The sequence below is a fragment of the Cryptomeria japonica genome, chromosome 8 (genome assembly GCF_030272615.1).
Source record: "Cryptomeria japonica chromosome 8, Sugi_1.0, whole genome shotgun sequence".
Classification (NCBI taxonomy): Eukaryota; Viridiplantae; Streptophyta; class Pinopsida; order Cupressales; family Cupressaceae; genus Cryptomeria; species Cryptomeria japonica.
In genome coordinates, this window is record NC_081412.1 from 336,631,885 (window position 1) to 336,653,657 (window position 21,773).

Sequence of the window (21,773 nt, forward strand, 5' to 3'; positions counted from 1 at the left end):
AATTCCAGGCATTAATGACATCTTGGAAACTGCAAGGAACTAGATAAAACTTTGCATTTGAAATTTGAATGACAGTTTCAATCAGTTGCATGCACAAAGGGCGTAAAAGCATAAGAGAGAACTGGAAAGTTCACAATAGGAATGCATGAGTGAAGAAACAAAGGCTGAGATGCAAGAATGCAAGGCACATGGGGAAACAAAGGTTTGCAAGCTTGTGAAGCCAGAATAGCATAGAAATGGAGATTGGAGGTTGAAAGAAGGTCCACAAGGGTGAGACCAAGGTAGCCCTCCGTTGAGAGTGTAAAGAAGAAAAGGAAACACTAAAAGCTCCAAGAAATATGGGAGCGAGAAAGTAGGGTAAAGAAGATCAGGATTTAGGGAAAGATGAAGAAAAGTAAGAAAAAACACAAAAGCCCCAAAGAGAAATAAGAAAATGCATGAGGGTACGGGAGTTGGGGAATTGGGGACTCAAGAAATTTAAAGAAAGGAATGTCAAGGAGAATCAAGGACTTGAGAAAGGTATGTCGATAAGGGAAGCCTCAAAACTGTGAAGTCAAGACTTGAGGCAACTCATGGAGTGAGAACTTGTGGGAAAGGCATGACAATAAGAGAATTCCTAAAATTTTGAAATCAATAGCCAAGGGAATCAAGGAACCAAGGACTTGAGCAAAAAGGCACCAAGATAAGGAAAGGTCTAAAACCCTATTGAAGCCCATAAATTGGCCCAAAGATCTTCATATTTGAGATTTTAAATGTTTTTTAAATTTAGGCACAAGATAAGCATATATGGGGAGACAAAGTAAAAATTGACCAAGGGTTCTAAGGAATTTTATGATTAAATACCAATGATGGGTAGAGTAGGGCCAAGGCAACAAAGAGGACAGAAGACTCCGAAAATTTTGAATTTTAGGACATGTACCAAAAAAACGTTGGGAGTTTGTGTCTCTACCAAGCACAACAAAAATCCAAGCACAGCTTCAAGAGTAGACCAAAATGCCAAATGGGATGAGGAGGGAGAGAAACTAGACATAGAGGGACAAAACACACATATATACAAGAAAAGAAAAAAAGAAAAACATTTTATAACAAATGACATGAGGCATGGAGATAAATGAAGTTATATGGCTACAAACAAAAATCAAAAACAATTGCAAATCATATCTTAAAAAGAAGATCAATGGCACAAGGCCATGGATAAACTTCCATAAGCCACTTGCCTCTACCAAAAAAAATCTGTAGGAAGGAGTTGATCATCCACGAGATAAAAGTGCATCCATCACTAATTTGCAACCAAACATACCCCTTCACACAAGCACATGCAAATTACCAATGTCAAAGAACCATGTTGAGACTAGAAATGGAAATCATCCACAAATAGCAACCACAAGAAGTAGGAGCCATCACCAAGTCATCTATATGGCAACATACATTTACAATTTCCATGGTAGCATGATACACATCTTGATTGGCACTCAAATCAGTATGAAGAAATTTGAAAACGACTCCCATGAATCTCAACTTGAAATGTCTCCTATTCAAGTATAAATTCAAGCCGAGCTATATCATGTGAATGCTTTGAGTTTATATAAAACTTGCAACCCAACTATACCACAAATGTTGATGTACTCTTCCATTAATAAATCATAAGCCTGACCCAAATCCATTTATATGCCCCGAACATAAAGATGAAACATTTCAGCACTTACTGTTAAGACCCAAAACCTTTAAATTGCCCCTTTGTTTCGTATCCTTTGTTGCAATCTACTGCAAAGTCACTACTGCAACAAAGAAATTATCAATGATTTCATACTCCTCTGTCATAACCCCTCTTTGGACATGGGATTATTGTAATTAAATAAATACGATAATTAAAACATTTATTAATTAACATTTAATAATATTAGAAAATCGTCTCATTTATGAGACTTCACGATTTTCCTCTAAAGTGAGAGGGTTGTCATAACCCCACATCCTGGTGATGTAATGTCATGTCCCCTCCTTGATCATTATATATAGCATAATGAAACAATTATTATAATTAATTAATATAATAAATATTAATGAATGATTATTTGAAATTATTAAATATTTATTTATTTATTAAATATTATTATTTAATTAATATTTAATTCTGTAATCATATAAATGAAATCAGAAATAAATTAAAATATATATATATATATATAATAATAAACATAAACATAAATCCAAGAATATAAAAGTGATAATAATACGTATATTGATCATTTATTGTTTATAGAAATAAACAATAATAGAGTTTGCTTACCACTGACTTATTAATATTAAAGACAAACAACGACCCTTCCCTATGATCGGATGACTACCATAAACCGAAAGGACGTCGAGTTACCTAGCGAAAAGTGAAATATTAATATAGACGATTTGATCTCCTCTGCTACATATCTCCGTTTACAAGCACCACGATATTAAGGGTCAAGTATTGGACTTTGCGGTAACTGGATCTTCCATTATTGTGTGAATACTCCATTTTGAGGGTAGCCGATGACACTTCAAGTTAGTTAGCAAGTAAAAGTATCAATTGTACATAGCATTGTACTATTACCGACGGTTAGCCCGTAATAAAGGATGTTTCATGAACCATATAAGTGATCGACCACAAATATGAATAAATCAAGTGAATCAAAGTTGAAGTGATATCATATCTCGAAAAATCATCTTACTTATAGGACTTCACGATTTTCCATCAGGCATCTTCTAAAGGATAGACAATAAGGCGGATTGTTTCATGTCAAGAGGAGATATTGGAATAAGCATGGTACCACTAACAACTCCACTTTGAGACATAAGCAAACCGAGTGATCAACTATGTCCGAAACAGATATGCTACTCATCCATTTGTATGTTCAAGGCTTGAGTCAAATCAACTAAGCCATATGTCTATGAGTTAACATCAAGCGATCCCATATACTTAAACCTAGATCATCATCAACATAAAGCAATACACATATTGAAGCCTCCATGAACAATTTACTATATCAAGCATGGAGTAACAAGCAGAACAAACATTAATAACATTATCGTCGCACAAGGAAAAGATCGCTGATCATAGAAGACCACCATATTTGGCCATCAATCATCATTGAGGGAATAAGGATTGGCGGGTCAATAAACATACCTTTCATTAACAATCCAATCAGCAACTAACTAATCAATCGATTAGTTATTCAATCAGTGATTAATCATTAGACAAGGGGCAGCAATTAACAAGTTTGATCAGCTATTAGTTAGAGGCACAATTTGTAGAGATGCGATCAAAGGAATGATGTGTCCATTCCCAAAGACATGCATCTATCCAGTGCCAAAAATATTTAACAAGATCAATAATCATTTGAAGGGGGAAGGGAATTTGTCTTGTTTTTCTATTTGCATCCTAACCGGATCTGCTCATTCGGGCATTCATTGCCTTTGGCATAAAGGTTGCATATTTCAAAGTTTATATCAGAAACAGCACCAAGATATTGCACGTGTTTCAAGTACAAATCAGAGACAGCAATCATACTTCATCACTATATGTGATTGAAGTGAATTATCAGCATATTACCATTGCCAGATCAGACACAGGTCTCGTAGCATTATTGCTATAATCCACAAAGGAGATTCAAAGCATATATTCCACAGTCACACATCAGAAAGAGCAGAATTCTCTTTACTTCTGCAGATTGGAGATACTATGCAGACCTACGTGGAGGAAATCGACTATGGGTTAGATCGTTGAACATAAGGATCGTCCAGATCAGATCGGAACTGTTATTAATTAACATCTTTATTCTTGCTGGTGCGTATGGGAATTTGTTTAATATGTATGCTTATATATATATGAAGTTCAATAATGTTCTTCTGCAGAATATAATAATAATAATAATAATAAAAAAATAGTAATATAATAATAATAATAATAATAATAATAAAATAGTAATATCAGTATGGACTGCAATATGATGACAGCCAAACTTAGTTACACATACAGTGGCAGACCAGATCTGACGTGCGTCAGATCTGTCTGCCTTTACAACCACTGAATATGGTATTGATTCTTGATTTAAGCAACAGTATATTAATAACTTATATAATAAGTAATTAGTAGATACATAAATATCACCAAAACAAAGTATTTATTAATTGATTGATAATAATAAGTATTTATTAATTAATAAATAATAAATGCGTAAATGATTTATAAATCAAAAATATGAATAATTATTTAGTATGGTGAGATAGCTAGTACTTGATGGACTAAAGAAAAGGTAGAACATCCTAGGTTGGATTCATGTTAAGATAGTTTTGTCTCTTAATCGATTTAGTTAAGTTATAAATATATTGGAAATCAATTAATTACGGTTAAAACGGTCTTGAACCAAGTAGGGGACATTACATCCTCCCACTGGAGACAGGCATTTCGATCTCATTCAAAACAAACAAGTTCAGCCTCAGCACATAAACAAAAGTCAATGCCTCTAAACCAAGCAACAAAAACTCATTCAGACAAAAATCCCCATGACCATTAGCATCCGAAGCAGGTATTTAAATTAGAAACATGAGCATCCATATCAGCACATTCCTTTTGTGAAATAGAATCCTCCAACTCAAACTTATATGTGAAGTCACCCCCTGATTTTATTTAATATTCTCTACCAAATGACAACAACATGCGGTTGCAAAGGAAAGTTTATTGCTGATACAAATTCTGTTATAGTTTTCACGTTGTATTTTCCTTGCTGATACAAGTTTGAAGTTCTTTATGCATTTGAGCAAAGTATTACATTTCACCAAATAAGCATAAAATCAAAAATACAATTAAAATACCTTGAAAATAGTGAGTATAAAGTGGTTGCAAGTCTGCTGTAGCAGTTCCCAGGTGATGACAGCCGGCACTAATCTTCATGATCCTTCATTTTGGCAAACCTTAAATTGCCTTCCAACTATGACAATGGGCTGGATATGCATACAAACTCAACAAATCCATCAATAAGGCTTTATACAATGTAACAGGTCTGCTAACAAAATCTGAGCATTGTCCAAGCAAAAGGGACTGTAATCAAACACCAGCAGCAAGAAGATTCCTATCTGTAAGTCATCCAAACATGCATGTATATCATTCTTGGTCTCAAACTAGAACCAGCCCACTCCACTGGTGTCGAGCAGCCTCCAAAAATGTGGTACTTAACCATGATAACCAAAAATTGGCGCTAGCTAGATGGGAGATTTTCTCATATAAATTCGTATCTTCATTAAAACTTAATTATCCTGCATGAAATTTGCTGCAGACATGCTAGAGAGTTGGGTAGTGCCTTCATCAGGAAACAATACCATAAACCCAAGCACCAGTGCCCAAATTTATTGCACCAATCCACCCAAACACCTAGAAAATGGTAAGGATAGCATAAGAAATTTATATATCCTCAAAGCTGCCTCCAAACAGCCCTTAAATTGTTGACTAACCATGAAGAACAATATGAAACAATTGCCAAGTGTCTTCAAACCCTACATCACATTGCCCAACGAAAAACAAGGTTGTACACATCACATTGCTGAGGCACGTGGGATTATTTCAAATTTGAATGGCCAGCAATCAAAACACAAATGCAATGAAATTTTTCCAGAAAATCTCTGCAAACAATCACCAAAACAACCCAAACCATCTGCATCAAAATACCATGAATCTTCATTTATTTTTTAAACCCCAAACTATGACCTATGAAAAGAAAAGGTAATTCCTATGTGAAATCACTCTGCCAACTAGGGAGGATCTTTCACCATAAAAAATAGTGATTTTTTATGAGGGTGAGGGTTTGCCTCCGAAATCAAACTCTGGAAAAACTTCTCTATTCATTCCAATAGCATCCTGCTAAGTGCAGTTCTCCTAATAATCCAAACAAGAGCCAAAACCCCCTTTATATAGAGTTGGAGGGAAAAAGGAATTTAAAATTCAAATTACTTCATTTTCCTCAAAGAGCCTTTTACAATTTTAAATTAACTAAGTCAAGTCCACTTTTCCCCTAGGCATCCAACCTGGGGGAAATAGTATCATTCTATTAGAATTAAAACACTAAAGTAAAAATATAGCATTACTTTATAACTTGAGTGTTATAATTAAAATAATCCCAATCACATTGCAGATAGCACCACCAAGGCATTGGATACTAAAATTAACACCCCAAGATACAACTGATGCTGAGAGTGATATTGGATGCCAAAATGGGCACTTACTAAAAATAGTAGTGTTTTCCAAGAACTGTGGAGAACTTAGAAAGCCAAAAACGTTACAAAGAACATTGCCACCAACAAGACCACCAAGTGATCACCACACTGTTGTTGGTAGCCAAAAAAGATTGAACCCTATCTCTCCAAGATATTTGGAATTCTCCCATCTCACATAGGAACTTACAGAAAACCCCCGAAAATGCCCAACACACAGCAACAACATGGCGTAGAAAATGTGGACATTGCATTATAAGATCAAATAAATGCAGCAGATATACTAATGGCATCATGATCCTTAGTGACATAACAAAGGATAACATCAAAGATGTATTAAAATTCTTGCACTACAAGCTTCTCACCACCATAGTCATCACAGGGTATTAACTCACAAAGTTCTGCCCCCCACTTTCACTTTCAACCTAGTCCAATGTAGCATTCTCTTCACTATGTTCTGCATCTTCATCCTTTGCATCACAAACCCCACTAAAACAGGTTACACCCATTTCATTGCTACTCATAGCAACTAATTGATTACCAAAAACACTTGCATTAGGGAATAGCAAATTTATCAGTGTAGTAACTCCTCATTTTTTCAAGGGAGTTAAGGCGTCCATAGGCTTGTTGCAAACTTCTAGTTTTCAATTCCTTAAAACACTAAAATCAAACCAAACTCATAAGCCTCAAAGAATTGATCAATGCAAATACATCAGGATTGGAATCATTTAGGATTTTAGATAAAGAAGTAGCAAACCTATGGCTGAAATCCCTGATTCCCCTTTTTGTCTTTTGATATTGATCAATTCTTAGACAGGAGCAACGGAGACCTCTTCACATGCATATTTCTCACCAAAAGCAGCCACAAGGCCTCTCCAAAAAGAAAAATGATGTTCAAGAAAACCATTAAACCATAATTTTGTGTTCCATGAAGGGACCTTATAAAAGGTTAAAAAATCTCATCCAAATGTCTTAATCTTCAAACTAAAAATTCTCCATAAACTCTGAAAATATGTCAACATGTGTAACCCCTTTTTAATAAATGCCACATCTGTAAAACACATAGGCATCTGCTTCAAAACTTTTCTTATCATCGTTTTCATCTCATAGTCAAATCAAGTAAGGTCAAGTTCACTGTAGGTGATTTCTACAGGATGAAAGGAAACTGAACCAAAAGCCCTATTATAACAGCAAGCAGGGCATTGGATCTCAATTTAGACTCAAGCGTCCTGATCTGATTCTGTTTGCTGATTTATGAGTTCGTCTCATTCTCGTCTAGTAGTATAAACATTCGGATAGTGATAGGAACAAGGAACAGAACCACTTGTGTAGCAAAACGAGGATTGATAATCACTTTCTAGTTAGGTGAAACATCACTATGGCAATCTTGATCTTCGTTATACTAAGGATCTGTACCTATAATGATTGCTAACAACTTAGAATTGAATTCCTTGTTCAAGTTTAAGTTTTTTATTATGAAAGAAACTGTCTTGCCAATAGAGAAGAAGAAAGATCATATGTACCTTGATCAACAGCCGCTACACTGACTTGGGATATGAGTTGTAGCACCACCAGCAAGCTTATATCAGTTGCAAATGTTAAATTTTGTAACGTCGGTTGTACTATTTCATGCTTGTGATATATATATATATATATATATATATATATATATATATATATATATATATATATATATATATATATATATATATATATTAATTTGATTGCATATACTAATATGTTAACGTTAACTAATGATAAATAAAACCAAAGTTAACTTATCGTGTTTGATCAATGGTTACACCGTTCATGGTATCGGGTGGTAAAGCAATTCTCAAAACAAGTCGTACTCCTTCCGATCGGGTAAGTAAACGGTGACTAGTTTATATATTGTGGTGAGAGGTACATAGGGAAGAGATGTGTCTTCCCATGTGGGAAGACATATCTCTTCACTACGTAACCCCTCATCCACTTATATAGCATGCTTACATTGAGAAGCATGTACACACCGAAATTAATAAGTGTGGTGCATCTTTAAAACACGCTATAGCAAATAAAATACAACTTTCAGATCATATCTCCATCTCTTCCATTTTGATCACAGAATTTTGAAAGAACTTAACATGGTATCAGAGCGAAGTTAAGGAAGATCATATTAAAATTCTGTAACGATCTCATAAACTTTCACTAGGCTCTTACTAAGATCACATTCCCATAATCCTAATGGCAACCGGAGTTAGGTTTGAAGATAGATTAGATGGAGCATCAAATTTTGTATCTTGGAAATTCAGGATCATGCTTGTTTTGAAAGAAAATAAAATTGATTCCCATGTCAAAAGTGAAATTCCTGAACCCTCTGATGATACAAAGAAAATTCAATGGAGCAAGGACAATGAGAAGGCCCTTAAGATAATTGTGGATTCAGTAAGAGACCACATTGTACCAGTTATTTCTAAATATGAGACGGCCTTTCAGATGTTCAAAGCACTAGCTGACATTTATGAAATCAACAACACTAGCAGGGCTCTCACCCTAAAGAATCAACTACAGCATATAAAGATGAATAAAGGAGAAACAGCTACATCCTATTTCTTGAGGATCGCTGAGCTTAGGGATCAACTATCCACTATTGGACATCTAGTAGACAACAAAGAACTTGCTATGATGGCCCTAAATGGACTTCCTACCTCATGGGAATCGTTCATTCAAGGAATCAGTGCTCGTTCTAAATTTCCCAAGTTTGATAGATTGAAAACCGATTGCATTCAAGAGGAATCTTGGCTTGTCACAAGAGGAATAAAACAAAACAATAGTAACGAAGACATTCAAGTTCTAAACTCTAATTCCCAAAAGAAAGGAAAGAAGAACTTTAAGAGAAAGAGGGGCAACAACTCAAATGGGAAGAGGTCTTCAAAGAAGAAGAGAGACATTTCTGAAGTACAATGTTTCAGATGTGACCAATATGAGCACTATGCAATGAAGTGTCTAGACAAGATCAAACAACAAGCTTCAATGGCAGAAATTAAGAAAGGGAGTAATTCCGAGAAGCTAGTCTTCTACTCAGCCCTCTCTAATCAAGTCACCTACAATTTCAACACATGGGTGATTGACAGCGGAGCATCTCGACACATCACTGGATTTCGTGAGCACCTAGATACACTTGTGGAAAGTTCAAGTGAAGAAGTGACAATTGGTGATGACTCAAATTATCCAGTTATGGGAATAGGAACCTGCAATATCAACCTAAAGTCAGGCATATCCCTACAGCTGACTAGAGTTCTATTTGTACCCGGTATAAAGAGAAACCTTGTCTCAGTTTCTGCACTTGAAGATAAGGGTTACAGATTAACCTTTATGGAAGGAAAGGTACTTGCTTGGCCAAAGAACTCCACCATCAAGAAAGCCCACACCATTGGAGTAAGACAAGGGAGCCTCTACAGACTTTGCACCACTCCACCTCTAGCCTTGATTCATGAGACTCCAGATTCGAATGACCTTTGGCACAAAAGATTAGGGCACCTTCATTTCCATGCCCTACCTAAGATAGAGAAGATGGTGATCGGCTTACCCAAGCTAAGTCAAAAAACTGAAGGAGCCTACAAAGGGTGTGCCTTGGGAAAGAATACTAAAGGGTCTTTTAATTCTAGCAACAATAAATCCAAAAATGTATTAGAATTAGTTCATTATGATTTATGTGGACCCATGTCTGTATCCTCATTAGGGGGATTTTTATATTATGTAATATTTGTAGATGATTATTCTAGGAAGACCTGGATATATTTTCTGGGGTACAAAGAGTCTGAAGAAATCCTTTCTAAATTTAAGGAATTCAAAGCTCTTGCAGAAAATATGACAAGTAAGAAAATCATAACCTTAAGAACAGACAATGGGGGGGAATACACTTCTGATATGTTTAAAGATTATTGTATAAATGCTAGGATTAAGAGGGAGTTAATTGTACCTTATAACCCACAACAAAATGGGGTAGCTGAAAAGAAAGAATAGGACTATAGTAGAAGCTGCTAGGGCTATGTTGTTTGACCAAAATATAGAAACCTCATTTTGGGCTGAAGCATCTAGGACAGTTGTGTCCATTCAAAATAGATGTCCTCATTCTCTTCTTGACAATAAAACCCCTGAAGAAGCCTTTACTGGCAACAAACCTGACATAAGTCATTTCCGGATCTTTGGGTGTCCACTCTATATTCATGTCCCCAAAGAAAAGAGGTCAAAGTTAGAACCTTCTGGAAAGAAAGGAGTATTTGTTGGATACAGTGAAACCTCTAAAGCCTACAGAATATACATACCTGGTCAAAGACAAATTGAACTAAGCAGAGATGTCATCTTTGAGGAAGACATAGCATTCAGGAGGTCCAAAAGCTCTAATGAATTAGAACACCAAGATCCTCCTACAAGCTTGGATGAGGATTCCACCCCTGAGATTCAGAGGGAGACCCCTGAAGATGCTGAGCATGAAGTTCAAGGCTTACCTTTAGAAGAAAATTATCCCGAAACTAGGAAGAGACCACTTTGGGCTAAAAAGATGCTTCAAGAAGCTGAAAATTATGCTGCTCCAAAGGGGACCTTCAAGGAAAGTAAGAGACCTAACCTATTTTCCAGTTATACTGCCTTGATGAGTGAGATCATTGATGCAAAACCTTCCTGTGTTGGAGATGCGCCCAAGCATCAAGTTTGGAAAGATGCTATGTTAGAAGAGTATCAGTCAATTCTGAAAAATGACGTCTGGGATATTGTGCCTAGGCCTAAAGGCAAAATTGTGGTATCTTCTAAATGGCTCTTCAAAATCAAACATGCAGCAGATGGCAACATTGAGAAGCACAAAGCAAAGTTTGTTGCCAGAGGTTTCTCACAGAAAGAAGGTATTGACTATGAAGAGACATTTGCTCCTGTTGCCAAATACACTTATGTCCGAGCAGTTTTGTCTATTGCAACATCTAAAGGATGGAAAGTCCATCAAATGGATGTTAAGACTGCTTTTCTGAATGGTAAGATTGAAGAAGAAGTTTATTTGGAGCAACCTAAAGGTTTTGTGATTCATAAGGCTGAATCACATGTCTACAAATTAAAGAAAGCTCTATATGGACTGAAACAGGCCCCCAGAGCATGGTATGAAAGAAAGGATCACTATCTCTTGGAATTAGGGTTTTCCAAGAATGAAGCAGATCCAAATCTCTACTACAAGGTAATCAATGGTGAATTATTAATTCTTATTCTTTATGTTGATGATCTACTAATCACAGGACAGGATAATTGTATTTCTTGATGTAAGAAAGAATTAGCTTCTGAGTTTGATATGAAAGATCTAGGAATTCTTCATTACTTCCTTGGATTGGAAGTTTGGCAGCAGGCAGATGGTATAATCCTTAATTAAGGAAAATACACCATTGATATACTCAAGAGATTTGCAATGATGGATTGTAGATCCATGACCACACCTATGGAGACAAATCTGCACAAACTAAAGGAAGCAGCTGCAGAATCAGAGTTTGCATATCCTACCCTCTACAGACAGATTATTGGATCTCTGATGTATTTGGTAAACACAAGACTTGATATATGTTATGCTGTTAATGCACTAAGTCAGTTCATGTGCGAACCTAGGGAAATACATCTTGTTGCTACAAAACATATTCTTAGATATCTTCGAGGAACTATTGGTTTTGGTCTGAAGTATAAACATGTAGACCTTGACCTACATGGATTCACTGATTCTGATTGGGCTGGAAGCGTAGTTGACAGGAAAAGCACATCGGAATGTTGCTTCAGTTTAGGATCAGGAATGATCTCATGGATATGTAGAAAACAGTCTTCAGTTGCTCAGAGTTCTACAGAAGCTGAATACATTGCAGCCTCCATGGAAGCAAGAGAAGCAATATGGCTTCGGAAACTACTTGTAGGACTGTTTGGTCAGCCCTTAAATCCTACTGTCATCTACTGTGACAATCAGAGTTGCATCAAGCTTTCAATGAATCCAATATTTCATGACGGGTCTAAACACATTGAGATTCCTTATCACTATGTTTGAGATATGGTGGAAAGGAATGTGATCCGACTTAATTATATTAGTACAGGTGATCAGATTGCAGACATTCTTACCAAGCCTCTCTCCAGGATCAAGATTGAACACATTAGAGATAAACTTGGTATGGTTGAAAATGTTATTTAATTTTGAGATAGAGTCTCATTTATTCTGATATACTAATATATTTAAAGATGTTTAGTGTGTAAACTCTTTTATTTGTCATGTGTGTGACTCCATGACTGCATGGGCCTTTTGTGAACATTATTGAAGGGTGACGACTTTTCAATAATGAACACTTGTTTCAAATTGATATTGTAAGGTGACGATTTTACAATTATCAATTTAACTATCTTGATGGATATCATGTGACTTGATATGTGTGGACATGTCATGATAGTATATATATCTCTGAGACATTATGGTAGATATTTGTTGGTTGATATCATTAAATAAACCATAATTATGATAGAGATCTTCATGGTGAATATTATGAACATAATATTCGTGGAGATGCCACGAAATCATTATCAATATGGTAGGCATCATGTGACTTGATGCCAGTGCACATACCTTACGTGATAACTATGAGTTATGGTGAGTATCATGAGACTTGATATTCATTGTTGAACCATATCTCTGAATATCACTATGGTGTGATATCTCCTCTCTTCACAATCAATGGATGAATTGTGATGTTTTCTCTAACATGAAATGTGTCCTCCCTAGTTAAGAGGGAGTGTTAAATTTTGTAACGTCGGTCGTACTATTTCATGCTTCCGATATATATATATATATTAATTTGATTACATATACTAATATGTTAACGTTAACTAGTGATAAATAAAACCAAAGTTAACTTATCGTGTTTGATCAACGGTTACACCGTTCATGGTATCGGGTGGTAAAGCAATTCTCAAAACAAGTCGCACTCCTTCCAATCGGGTAAGTAAACGGTGACTAGTTTATATACTATGGTGAGAGGTACGTAGGGAAGAGATGTGTCTTCCCACGTGGGAAGACATATCTCTTCACTACGTAACCCCTCATTCACTTATATAGCATGCTTACATTGAGGAGGATGTACACACCGAAATTAATAAGTGCGGTGCATCTTTAAAACACGCTATAGCAGATAAAATACAACTTTCAGATCATATCTCCATCTCTTCTATTTTGATCACAGAATTTCGAAAGAACTTAACAGCAAATACTTTAATACTGTAACAGCAAAGTCACCACTTCTTTTAAATAGGAAGTCCTTGGAGCAACCACTGCAAAGGCAAAAGAACTTATGGGTCTTCTCACCAACAGTTATCACACTTTTAAACCACCACGAATAAAATCAAACTGGAAGTGTCCCGGGCAACAGAACCATTAATGTTGACACAAGTTGATAGACTGCCAACTATACACAAACAAAAGCACTGCTGCAAACTTACTTCTCAGAGTTTGAAAACCAAGAACAAACTATCCCAGGCAATAATGCCAATCGATTGGCTCTCAAACATGTAACTCCACAAATCCTGAAGAATCACACCAAGACACAAGGTTAGGTATGTGTTTTCAAAGGTGATGGCCAAGGTGTATGATCAGTGTAATGAATGGACAAATAGTTGTGAATGGGCAATCTCACCTTCATATTTAGGCTCTACAACGGCCAGGGGAGGTGTTTCATGAGGTCTTTACAACAAAACAATTAGAGAGAAAAACAATGAAAAACAATGAGAAACAAGACCCATAAGCAACCATACCCAAAAAGCTAAGAACCCCAAGATTTGTCACTAAGTTCACGTCAGCATTCACTATGTCATGTCCCTTCCTTGATCATTATATATGGCATGATGAAACACTTCTTATCATTAATTATTAACGAATTATTATTCGAAATTTATTTATTTATTAAATATTATTATTTAATATTTATAAATATTCATAACTGACAACAAGACCTTGAAGGTAGAAAGTACCTTACCTTCGTCTCAAAGAAAACTCATGACATTTTGGTAAAGTTGTCAACCACGACCAAAACATACTTTGGAAAACTATGTGAATTTAATTATTGGGGGTCTATCAAAAGCACTGAATAACGAATAAGATATATATACAGTATTAAGTAAACCTAACAATCAACAATTTATAACTCTTCCGATACAATCAGTGAGGCACGTATTTGGTGACTGCATGATATCAAATAACAATTTGTCATGGCCCTCCCTCCAATAAGGAGCATCAATCCCTGAATATTACACTATCGAATATCTAGTATCAATTCATTAAGACAGATTACACATACGTTGAGCAATACATCATAAAGGGAGTTTAAAACACAATTATGAATGAAATACACCAAGGATCAATCACTATGAATTGCTATGAAGTTTCCGCACATACTTATGAGAATTCAGATGAACACCAAGCAACGTTATGACTACTACTTGGTCTATGTCGGTAGTATGAAGGAACTTGTTATTCAATGCCAAGCATAGAAATGATAATGTGCATGGATCGGTGGTAATGTCCCAGATTGTTATGGACTAAGAAACAGCAGTTATCTTCATCCTATATGACCGACGCACTCTCCCAAGCACTTAATACCTATGGAGAGTCAGAAGTTATTGAGCAGAAGACCACGACAAACAATACCGATTAAAACAATATCAATAATAATGAAAGTATATACGTAATCAGAATATGACTGGTATTAATATCGATAAACAAGGATGTCCACAATTATAGTAATTAAACACCAATTATGTATGAAGTCCATACGAAAGGTTGTGATTAGTAAAGAGGGTGACATGGGTAGCAATGAGTCATGTCCCTTGCCACATGACTATGACTCCAACTCAAAGATATAGGAGGGAAGAACCATTAAAGTCAGAGGAGAAAAAGGGGATAGAGAGGAATAGTCAGCAAGATCATCCAGAGCAGATCAGAACTGTTATTAAGTTACAGGCAGTAACATCCTTGTTCTGAGTGGTATGCATTGGGGATGTGTTTAATAAGTATGCTTAATATATGCAGCCCGATAATGTTTGTATGCAGAATTTAATAATACTAACCTAGACTGCAATATGTATAATACTAATAATACTTAAATTCATAACAGTGGCAGACCAGATCTGTTATACATCAGACCTGTCTGCCCTTTACCGGCCACTAAATATATTAATAACTAATGTTTTAAGCAGTGCAATAATGTATATCATAGGTAATTAGCAAATACATCAATAATTGGTTATATTATTTATTTTATTTATTTATTTATGTGTATATATTCAAATCAGAATAAGTATATATATATATGCACACACATAATGTCTTAATCAGACAAATAACAATATTAGATTGTAAATCAGAAAGAGCTCATAAGATAAAAGACAGTAAGGAGGATTTGTTTATATGTATAATCCTTGTTGCTACTGACAGTGTTTAAGAACTTGGGAAAGGAGATGTTTTCATGTTGGCGGCATCACAATTCGTTTGACACTCGCATTAAGAATTATGGAAGTAAGATAGATGAACAATTTATTTATTAATAGTTAATTGGTTGGGTAGTGGAATATCACTGATTGGATTCAGGTTAAGGTGGAAATGTCTCCTAATATATTTAGTTTGAGTCATAAGTATATTGAAATAGATTGATTATCGTTAAAACATGTCTAAGCCTAGTAGGGGACATTACACACTACATATTAACCTACAAGACCTCCAACAAGCAAATGGCAACTCTTGTACATACATCATAAAATAAATTAGTTTTATTTCCCTATTAATGACTCCACGTAACCTTCCACGCATACATACAAGAGGGGAAATCATACAACTGTGCAAGTATGATTTTCATAGAATATCTCAGTTTAACTCAGACGATAAAACACAAGTTGCCATATTAAATCATGCACACATGGTAAAACCTAACAAATAGAGATGATTATAAGGAAAGATATTTGAACCTTCACAAATCAAACTGATGTGGACTCCATTAGACAACAAAGTTGCAACTTGCAAAGCACATGTAAACTTGCCTACAAATCAGCAATGGAACAAAGACCGTGCATACACAACCTCAAAGAATAAAGAAATCTGCAAATAAACATACTATGTAATGTCCCCTTTTCTCTAAGTGATCACCTAGAGGGGATTATTAGCCTATTTTATTCTCATAGGCTAAATGGATTTATTTAAGGGAATAAATTAATTAATTAAATGTTAAATAGTCCTAAGTCCTATGGGATTATTTAAATTTAATTAATTAGCAGTTGGACATACTTTATTTTATAAAGTGACATTATAATAATGTCAATGACAAATTATAAAGTAAAGTCACTTTTGAGGGGAAATGTAATTTAAAAGAAATATAAGAAAGTACTACTTTCGAAAAGGAAAAGTATTATAAAAGGAGGAAAAAGTGCAATGAGGATTCATTCTTGAGTTGTTATTTTCAAAGAACCTTTTCCTTGAGAGCTTGATCAGTTTTCGTGGAGATCTGATGATCTATCTTGCAGATTTTCAGAGGGTTTGTTATTTTATGTATGGAGGCATTCCGGGTTTGTGTTACTTGATGGCATTAGGCATTTTCTGATTTGTAACAGCAGCATGTGTTTGCTTATTTAGATTCTCTATATTTCATTGATTGATTTCCTTGAAAATCTATACTGTTCATCTTGAATATTCAATTTATGTTTGCATGTCGCAATATTACATGATGAAACAAAACATGAACAAAAACAAAAACCCATATCAGATTTGAAGCAACATCCGAGTCTGGGATATTTCATGCTAAGTTATCCATCACAAACAAGCAGTAGGCCACAAGGTTCGAAGCCTCTCCTAAGCTACTACAACCTACCATGGAGAGATCAAGTTAGCCTTTCTAGACTACCCCTTCCCCTAATTTAAGAACATGCTTCACTATTTAAAGACCTAAACTTGCATCACTTGATGCCCCGAAACAATATGAGACACAATACAGCCAAGAAATCAGCTCAATGACCAACCAATACTACATCTATTCATCTTGTATTTATAAAATTCTATTACCATGTAGTCTGTGTGTTTGGGGTACTTAGCATTGAAAGCGTAAACACCACAACCCTAGCGGTATTATTTTAGCAATTTCCTATGTTCCACGGGGATGCGTCCCCTGCATTTTTTGCCTCGTACCCGTACCAAGAACAAAACAAGGATGCGGAGACAGGAATTTGCCGTTTCCTAGGAGTCCCCTTTTTGGCAAAGTCATCGGGGATGTTTTGGGGACGGCTCTTGGGAAGCAAGGGACGACAGGGGACGACTAGCTGTCCCCGGGACAGCCATGGGATGCCTAGGCGTCCCCCGACTATCCCCGAGAAAGCTGGCCATCCCCTACGGCCCGGAAAATTTTGAAGTCCAAAATTTTAAAAAAAACACATTTTTAATTTATAAAAGAGGTTCGGCTGGCCCCACCAAGACCCCAAATAAATATTAAAATATAACAAACCCTAATCTAATGCATAAACAAACAAAACGAAGAAAAAGACACTCATTTTGACATTTGCAAAATAGGAAAAGAGCAGCAAGAAGAGAAGAAGCAGTTGGTTAAGGAGTGAACAGCCTTACGTTCGGATGTTAATCCCAAAGATGCTATGCAAGTTGAGATGGACGAAAAACCTCCAGGATTGCTTGGGGTTCCATTGGTTTAGGAGGCAGCCCCTCATATTGATAGTGACTTAGACAGAGACTCTAACTCTGATCTTGATTTAGACTCTTAGTCTTAGACCTACCATGTGCTGATTATGGTCAGCCATATATTTTCTTAGTTTATCTTGACACTATGATAGACAGCTGATTATGGACTTCTATGTTCTAACTTTTCTATTACAGTTTATGTCATCTCATAGTTATGGATGTTTAATATTTAATATTTATCATTTTATGTCTATTATGGATGTTTATGACATATGTTTGTTGGCAATGATTGATAAAAGCATTTGAATTTTGGTAAAATGTTTGTCAATTCTCTTGTGAAATCTCAATTCAAGTGTAATGCAGTGTATTAATGTCTATGATGATGCTTTACCATTGTTATGATATGCATATTTGAAATTTCTCTATATTTGTAAAAAACCCCTATTTTTTTAACAGCCGTCCCTTGCCGTCCCCCCGAAAATGACCCAAAAGTACTCCTGTACCGGAAACATGTCCTGACGTCCCCTACCATCCCCATCCCCGAAACTCCATGGAACATAGGCAATTTCCTCATTTTCTAGACTGATAACAGTTACATGTGAAATTTTGTTTTGAAAGAAGGCTGTGATTTTGCTATCTGCCTCTGAAGTCGACTTCTTTTCAACACTCCTTGAGTAATTAAGACAACCTTTTAAGTGAGCCTAATTACTTCCCTTTTTCGCAAGACTGGGGTCCTTTAACTTCAGGTAGACAAAGCGCAGAAAAGGAAAAGCTCCACTTCAATTTACACCCTAGTATATACCTTAAATGTACTTCAAGGAAAAGCAAGTAATTTTCAACTTTTAAATTCCTTGGTAAAAGAAAAAGCATATTGCCAGACTCTGCCTACTCACATTTAATACTGTGACTCGCAGCGACCCAATCATAAAGTTAAACAAACTCCAGAGACTTCTGTTACTAAGGGAGTTTCAAGTTGTAGATCTGAAGTTCTTATTGTCTCAGTTCCAGAAGCTTTTCAAATTTTTATATGACTCATTTATCCAACTGACGTTCAGAATTTTGAAGTGAAAGCACATAACAATTCAAATAGAAAACATAGAATTAGAAAGCTTTTTGCCTTGATGAAGCTTGTAATTAGATTTGTTGCTGTCCAAATACTGTAGGATATCAGTTTAAGCAGACTATTTTAAAAATCAAAGCTTTCATTTCTTTGCTAAAAACCGTGCACAAACAGCTTCCAATTTTTTAAGAAAACTTGTAAATTTCTCTTCTCTTGAGCACTGGAATTACAAATATCATCTATAATATGGAGAATATTCCTACATTTGCATGTGAAATTCGCTTACCAGATCTGAAACAGAGCCACCAGCCATGTACTCCATAACTATCCATAATTTGGTCTGATGAAGGTATGAGCCATAATACTCAGTGATGTAAGGAGATCGGCACTGAGATAGGACTGAGATTTCCTGAAAATAACAAAATTTATGCCAACCATCATTACTGAGATTCAATTCTAGCTCTCAATAAAGAAAATTAAAGAGCATGATTCTTAGAAATAATTCTTCTTCTGTCATCGCTAAAATATTTGAAGTGTCACCTTCTGAATGTCTTCAACTTCATCCTCACTGCAAAACATAATAGCAGGCATAAACATCAGAATGAAAACAAACAAGAATGTCCTACCAGTTCAACGGAAACAAAAGAAAGAAATTTTCTTTTAACAGCCACCTTTATCATTAACAATTCTGAAAACATACTACAGGAAACCAATGTTTCAGATATTAGGCACTCATATTTTTAAACCAATACAACAAAACTAAAATGTATAATGAAACCAACTAAGTATCAGTGAGCTCAAATAATTATGCATGAACTTTTCACCAATGAAATAACAGGGCAACACCCAAAAAACTTCCTAAGAAGGATAATAATAAGCACAAAAACCTAACCTCTATTCCCAAAGGCCTGAAAGTAAAATCTTAATAGAGATTATATTATAAACTAAGCAAGATAATGAACTACTTAGAGGTTTAATGAATCTAATGTCCCTCAGTGGATGGTCATTCTACCAAACTCTTGCATAATCCAATCATATTTTACTCAGAATCCCTTAATTTTTTTCCTAACAAAGGTTTCAATTAATCAAATGGCAGTATGTACCAAACCTTATTACCAAATACCTGAGCAAATATGAAAACACAACTCTCATGGTCCTCAAAACAGTAAATGACAAATGGCTGGAAAGTGCAAAAGACAAATTCCACCAGGCATAAGATCTAATACAGAACATTAGAGAATTTGTGTAAGAAATCACAAAGCCAAGAAGCCCAAACTGATAAGTAAAGCCACAAAAGTCCCTAACCGGGGGATAGTCAAGATATCCTCAAGGCTCAACATGATTAAGAGCCGCCTCCATATGCACCATAACCTAGAAGTGCACCAGAATAGTACAGATTATAAACATCATTACCATTGACAACCCACACCTATTACCTTGGATTTCAGGGTTAGTGTTTACCATATCTTAACCATCATTACTCATTGGATCATGTGAGCAGAACTACAGCAAATGTGAGCCTCAAAAAATCAAGGGACCAATGTGAAGTGTTTTCTAACTTGGATGTTAACCTGAATAGGATATGCACTATAATTCTGAAAATAATTTCCTAAATTCTGCCCTAATTCTCTGCATTTTAGTTTTCTGCTCCAAACCCTAGAATTCTGATTTATATTTCTGGTTACAACAAATGTGGACAGCAAACACATATGCCAATAATGATCCCTTATGATAATATCTTCAATCAAGAACTCATCCAGCCATACATGACATAAAAAATGCAAACATATATATGGAACAAATCTGATTTCAGGATTATTCAGTCTGCTGCTACAAATCAGAAATTCTGAACATACAATTACATCCAAATACATAGGCCAAATATGCCCAAATATAACTCAGAAATCTGTCATTACACATCAGACCTATCAATAGATTTGTACATACCAGAATGACATAGAATGATGCTCAAAACCCTTCCGGCAATATTTCAACCTGCAAAGAAATAACTCTGAAACTCCACAAATCTCTCCAAACTGAATAAAAAAGCGCAACTGTGAATTCTGAGATGAATTCACCAAGTGGGCTGATCTAGGTTTTCGTCCAAACAGCCAAAACCTCTAGGGTTTCCATCCTAGGGTTTACTAAACCTGGAAGCTAAGCTCTCAATCTCTCAAGGAAAAGTTTCTTTCAAAATAACAAGTCATGAATAATCAAAATGACTTGCCTTCTCATCCTTATATATCCATGAGTGAACTTTCTAGAAGTGTTTTCTAGAAGATTCACTTTATTATTTAATTTTATTTCTTATTTTCCCTTTTCATAAAGTGACTTATTTTATTAATTCTCCACTTATATTAAAAAGTCACTTTATAATGAAAATAGGTTCAGCCTAATTAATTAAATATTATAACCCAAGATAATTTAGGATTAATAATATCTAATTAATTATTATTCCCTTATTACTCCAATTTAGTCTAAAATAGACTAAATGTCTCAATGGGTGATTATGAAAAAAAGGGGCATTACAAGTTCTCCCACCCCAAGATTGCTTGCCCTCAAGCAATTGCTTATGAAGATGTTGTACTAACCAATCATTCAACAAATCCTAGGGTTCCACATCAATCTAGGACCTTTGCATGGTCTCACATGAAGTATACAATGCTGCAACATAGATGTGAAGAGAACCTTGAAGACTCTAACTCTCAAAAGAACAATGATCCTCTTCATGTAATCAACAAATTTACCAAAGTTCTGCCTTGCTCC

The 21,773-nt window shown here is 35.5% G+C and overlaps 1 protein-coding gene across 5 annotated transcripts in view; it reads right to left on the reverse strand.

The window, feature by feature from the left end:
* The window catches only part of LOC131079117 (uncharacterized), a 271,457-nt gene that overhangs the window by 167,713 nt on the left and 81,971 nt on the right, over positions 1–21,773 (reverse strand). For all 5 annotated transcript variants that reach the window (XM_058017007.2, XM_058016999.2, XM_059209757.1 and 2 more), the window contains exons 3-4: positions 19,548–19,575; positions 19,294–19,416 (exon numbers count right to left, since the gene is read on the reverse strand). In XM_058017007.2, the coding sequence (XP_057872990.2) occupies positions 19,294–19,416; positions 19,548–19,575 (151 nt within the window). The remainder of the gene's footprint in view (positions 1–19,293; positions 19,417–19,547; positions 19,576–21,773) is intronic.